Source organism: Cyprinodon tularosa, unplaced genomic scaffold, assembly GCF_016077235.1.
Source record: "Cyprinodon tularosa strain WSP-4 unplaced genomic scaffold, ASM1607723v1 ctg118, whole genome shotgun sequence".
In the NCBI taxonomy this organism is placed as follows: Eukaryota; Metazoa; Chordata; class Actinopteri; order Cyprinodontiformes; family Cyprinodontidae; genus Cyprinodon; species Cyprinodon tularosa.
Window position 1 is genome coordinate 710,317 of NW_024037981.1, and position 4,589 is coordinate 714,905.

A 4,589-nucleotide genomic window follows, 5' to 3' on the forward strand; every position below is an offset into this window, starting at 1 on the left:
AGCTGCAATGGCTATAGTTTATAGGAGAAGCCCTCATCTGAATACTTAAATTATTTTATTGATGCAGACTTGTGGAAAGTTTTGATTTTGTGAAAGAGTTACTTTCAACTTTGCCAGTGCCTTCAGACACTTAATGTTTTGCTGCCCTCCTGTGTTCAAACTTTAAAGTACATCTGTCAAGATTTTGAAACTAAACTAGTTTTAGCGTAAAAGCAGAAACTACTTGAAGGGAAAGACATTTTGGCCTAATATTTCAGCCTTACTTTTAAAATGCAATTCAAGTCTGCACAAACAAAGTACTATTTAGTCTTTTTTTTTACATATTAACATGTTTAACCAGATAGAAGACAGTCAAGACAGTATGTTGGAACACATGTGCACTTTATTGGGATTGTTTAGTCAGTGTACAGGTTGGCCCCACCGGTCTGGCACCCCATGTTAACATCACTTTGAGACCCCTTACCCCCCACCACCCCAGGGATGAAACCTCCAATGGGGAAGAAGGTCACAATTGGGTTTTGCATAACAAAAAAAATTAAACAGGACCAAGATCATTTTAAGGCTGAAAAGTACAAAAACCCAGACATAAATTTACATACAAGCGATACTACAACCATGTTTAAGTATGCGCCAACCACTGGGCAGCCTTCACAGAGGCAAATACGTGTCTGAACAATGCAGTTTAACATTTGGAATCATGTGTCTGAACAACGCATTTAACAAACATTTGGAATGACAAAATGTACATTTTTTTAAGCCCCCAGATAAAACTGCAGAACCTTAGGGGTTTCCTTCAAACCTAGCCAAAAAACCTAAACATTTGTTCTCCTTCATCGTTCCAGTTTTTTTTTTTTATCCTGAGTCAAGCGCCAAAAATAACTGAAGCCATGCCAATGAGTTGTCGTCTAGGCTCTGCGCCTGAGTGTATGAGAAATGTGTGGTTGTTCTGCACAGAGCTGAAGTTGTTGGGTGTTTTGGGGAAGGGGAGGAGGAACAGTCTGTTTAGAAGCATTTGCGGTGGACGATGGAGGGGCCAGACTCATCGTACTCCTGCTTGCTGATCCACATCTGCTGGAAGGTGGACAGGGAGGCCAGGATGGAACCTCCGATCCAGACGGAGTATTTACGCTCTGGTGGGGCGATGATCTGCAAGGGAACACAAGCGGCAGGTTAGACACTTTTTCTGTGGTCGAAATGGAAGGAGTCAGAGCAGCTGCCAGAGATGATCTTACCTTGATCTTCATGGTGGATGGGGCCAGGGCTGTGATCTCCTTCTGCATCCTGTCGGCGATGCCAGGGTACATGGTGGTACCTCCAGACAGCACAGTGTTGGCATACAGGTCCTTGCGGATGTCGACGTCGCACTTCATGATGCTGTTGTAGGTTGTCTCATGGATACCGCAGGACTCCATACCTGTGAGCAGATTGATACTTAGCAAATACCCTTCAAAAGTGCATTCCTATCAGGTGGAGAACTCAGGGGTGTGAAACTTACCAAGGAAGGAAGGCTGGAAGAGGGCCTCTGGGCAACGGAACCTCTCATTGCCGATGGTGATGACCTGACCGTCAGGGAGCTCGTAGCTCTTCTCCAGGGATGAAGAAGAGGCAGCGGTACCCATCTCCTGCTCGAAGTCCAGGGCGACATAGCACAGCTTCTCCTTGATGTCACGCACGATTTCCCTCTCGGCTGTGGTGGTGAAGGAGTAGCCACGCTCTGTCAGGATCTTCATGAGGTAGTCTGTGAGGTCGCGGCCGGCCAAGTCCAGACGCAGGATGGCGTGGGGCAGGGCATAACCCTCGTAGATGGGCACTGTGTGGGTCACACCATCACCGGAGTCCATGACGATACCAGTGGTACGACCGGAAGCGTACAGGGACAGCACGGCCTGGATGGCGACGTACATGGCGGGGGTGTTGAAGGTTTCAAACATGATCTGTAAAGAAGAAGTGAACATGTTAGCATGTATATAACACATGTTGGGACTGTGGTCACTGCACTCACTACATGCATTAGAGTGAGCCTCAGGCTGATATTAGTAGATGATAAAAAGTGCAGAAAATACATTCCTTCACACTTGTGCAAGTCAGACTTTAATTACTGAGCCATCAGCTCTGTTTAACTTTAAGTCACAAGTGCAAATAAAAGCACACAAGAGACCTGCTGATGATAGATCTTATAGTAGAGTGATCCTAGAGGAGGAGGAAGGAGGAAGTGAGAATAAAGGAAGGGACCTCAGGTTGAACTGAATACAACCAAACAAGGCATGTACCTGGGTCATCTTCTCCCTGTTGGCTTTGGGATTCAGAGGGGCCTCTGTGAGCAGGACGGGGTGCTCCTCAGGGGCAACTCTCAGCTCGTTGTAGAAGGTGTGATGCCAGATCTTCTCCATATCATCCCAGTTGGTCACAATACCGTGCTCGATGGGGTACTTGAGGGTCAGGATACCCCTCTTGCTCTGGGCTTCATCACCTACATAGCTGTCCTTCTGGCCCATACCCACCATCACGCCCTGGAGGATAAGATTTTAAAACTTTAGTTTGATATCCTTTAAATAAAAGATTTTTTTTCACTATTCTGATAAGCTCAGACACCAACCTGATGCCTTGGGCGACCGACGATGGAGGGGAAGACAGCACGAGGGGCGTCGTCTCCGGCGAATCCGGCTTTGCACATACCGGATCCGTTGTCAACAACCAGTGCGGCGATTTCATCTTCCATGGCTGAACTGTAAAAACAGAAAAAAGGAAGAGATCAGTTCAACCTGTCAATCAAAGCCAGTTGGTCTGCGGTTACAAGTTTCACTTCCTGTTAATGGGAGCAGTTCGCGGAGGCGACCGCTAGGTGGAGCTCCGAGCCCACATTCCGACCAGTCAGACAAAAGGAAGTGCTGCTGCATTCTGTTCTTACCATATAAGGACATGGTTCGGTTTTGAGCAGCTTTGCGGCTACCAGCAGTGTGGCACGCGGCCAGAATACGGCAAGAAAAAAAAAAGGGAACAGTCGACATTACTAGACCCGGCTCAGACCACTCCCTCCGGTTGGTTTAAGTTACTTCTATACACCCCCACCCCATGTTGGCTCAATAAGCCCCCCCACCCCTTTCAGAAATATTTGCTTCAATACCACTGCGTCACAATACTGAAAGACCATTCATGCAGGCCGTCTGGCTCGACCATGTGCACATTTGAATTAAATATATATAAAACCTATCGAGATATTTAAATATATCAACCCCTTAAAAGGTTGCATAATAACCTAGCTTAAATTGTCACAAGGGCACGGCTACCTCACCATTTCCTGAAAGCCACACCTTTACTAGCAAGAGTGATTAGTCATTCGCCATTTCCTCCCCCTCCATCTTTTAACTGTCAGAATAACGACTTTTAACAGTCTAGACATCATTTAGCTGATGACTTTAAACGAATTAAGCCTTTAGTCGTTTTAATTTCCACTTAATTAAAGCCAAGATTTCAAAAAGCGACACCCAGCTATATCCTTAGGGCATTTATTGGGCGCAGCCGTTAATGATTGAACTGTGAAGGGCGTGCTAGCATGGTTAGCGCTCATGCTAAACTAGGTCACACCCCGCTTGATCAGGCGCACAAAGGGAGCAGCCCTGATCCAGACAAGCCTCAAGTCAGTGGCGCTAAAACCACAGGAATACATTTCATGCTTTTATTAAGTGCATCAGAAGTTAAACTCTTATAAAGAAGGCCATCTTAGTTCGTAGTATTAACTCTATAGTCATTATGAGCCATAAGCCGGTTAAAGTTAATGCATGAGTCAATCCCATAGCGACAACGATTACTAAATTCAACTTCAAATCTAGCTAAAAATGATAAGACTTAAAGTTTCTGCAAATTCAAACCCCTTTTTGAACCAACAAAGAACCTCGTGGTCTATTTTACATTTAGCCGAAAAAAATAAATAAACCACTGCCATTCAACAATAGAAAACCAGCCGCCATGTTTAGATTTCAATGGACTCTAAAATTAGAAGTGAAATAAAAATAATATTGCTGCAAGCTTACCTTTGGGTGTGGGGGGGGCTTTTCGCTTTAAGGGAACCGGTTTCAGGCAAATGATATCCCGCACAAGCTGTGTGTGTGACGGCGCTGAGAGTGAGTCTGCTAGCAGTGGGCGCACCGCTTTTATAGCAGCCCAGCTGTCCGGGTCTATCCATAAAAGGTAAAGTTTCGGAATGGCGCCTCTGATTGGCCCAGCGTCATGAATTCAGGCACGTCGCGTGCTCGCTTTTGCCTGTGCGCGCAGAGGAGCGCGCTCGCGATTTGAGAGAGAACTGGAGGGAGGCTATAGTAGCAAAGGGTTGGAAGAAAATAAAAGGGAAGGGATTGATGTGTTGAGGCCTAGAAGGTATAAATCCCATTTTATAATGTTTAATATACAGATAAATGCATGTGTAAAGTTATAAAGCTGTCAAATGTATGCCTCATGCACTTGCTCTAAGCAGTTAGACAGGTATTTCATTGACAATAATTAGAGCTAAGCATCAAAGGGCTCCTCCCCATACAGGCAGCAAAGGCCTTAGACTTGCATTTAAACCATGTCTCACTCTCATTTCTCTTCCT

The 4,589-nt window shown here is 45.5% G+C and overlaps 1 protein-coding gene across 1 annotated transcript; it reads right to left on the bottom strand.

Moving 5' to 3' along the window:
- Positions 1–362: 362 nt before the first annotated feature.
- Positions 363–4,185, bottom strand: actb2 (actin, beta 2). The gene is made up of 6 exons (XM_038267246.1): positions 4,032–4,185; positions 2,597–2,726; positions 2,271–2,510; positions 1,496–1,934; positions 1,233–1,414; positions 363–1,146 (listed from the first exon to the last, which is right to left on the bottom strand). Exons 1-6 carry the CDS (start codon positions 4,181–4,183, stop codon positions 1,003–1,005), a joined length of 1,287 nt encoding a protein of 428 aa, XP_038123174.1. The 5' UTR covers positions 4,184–4,185; the 3' UTR covers positions 363–1,002.
- Between the last annotated feature and the right edge of the window lie 404 nt (positions 4,186–4,589).

Coding starts and splice junctions, on each gene's coding strand:
- actb2 (XM_038267246.1), bottom strand. CDS start 4,183: ATGGATAGACCCGGACAGCTGGGCTGCTATAAAAGCGGTGCGCCCACT. Junction 1,935..2,270: donor ACAGGGAGAAGATGACCCAG/GTACATGCCTTG, acceptor TCTTCTTTACAG/ATCATGTTTGAAACCTTCAA. Junction 1,147..1,232: donor CATCCACCATGAAGATCAAG/GTAAGATCATCT, acceptor GTTCCCTTGCAG/ATCATCGCCCCACCAGAGCG.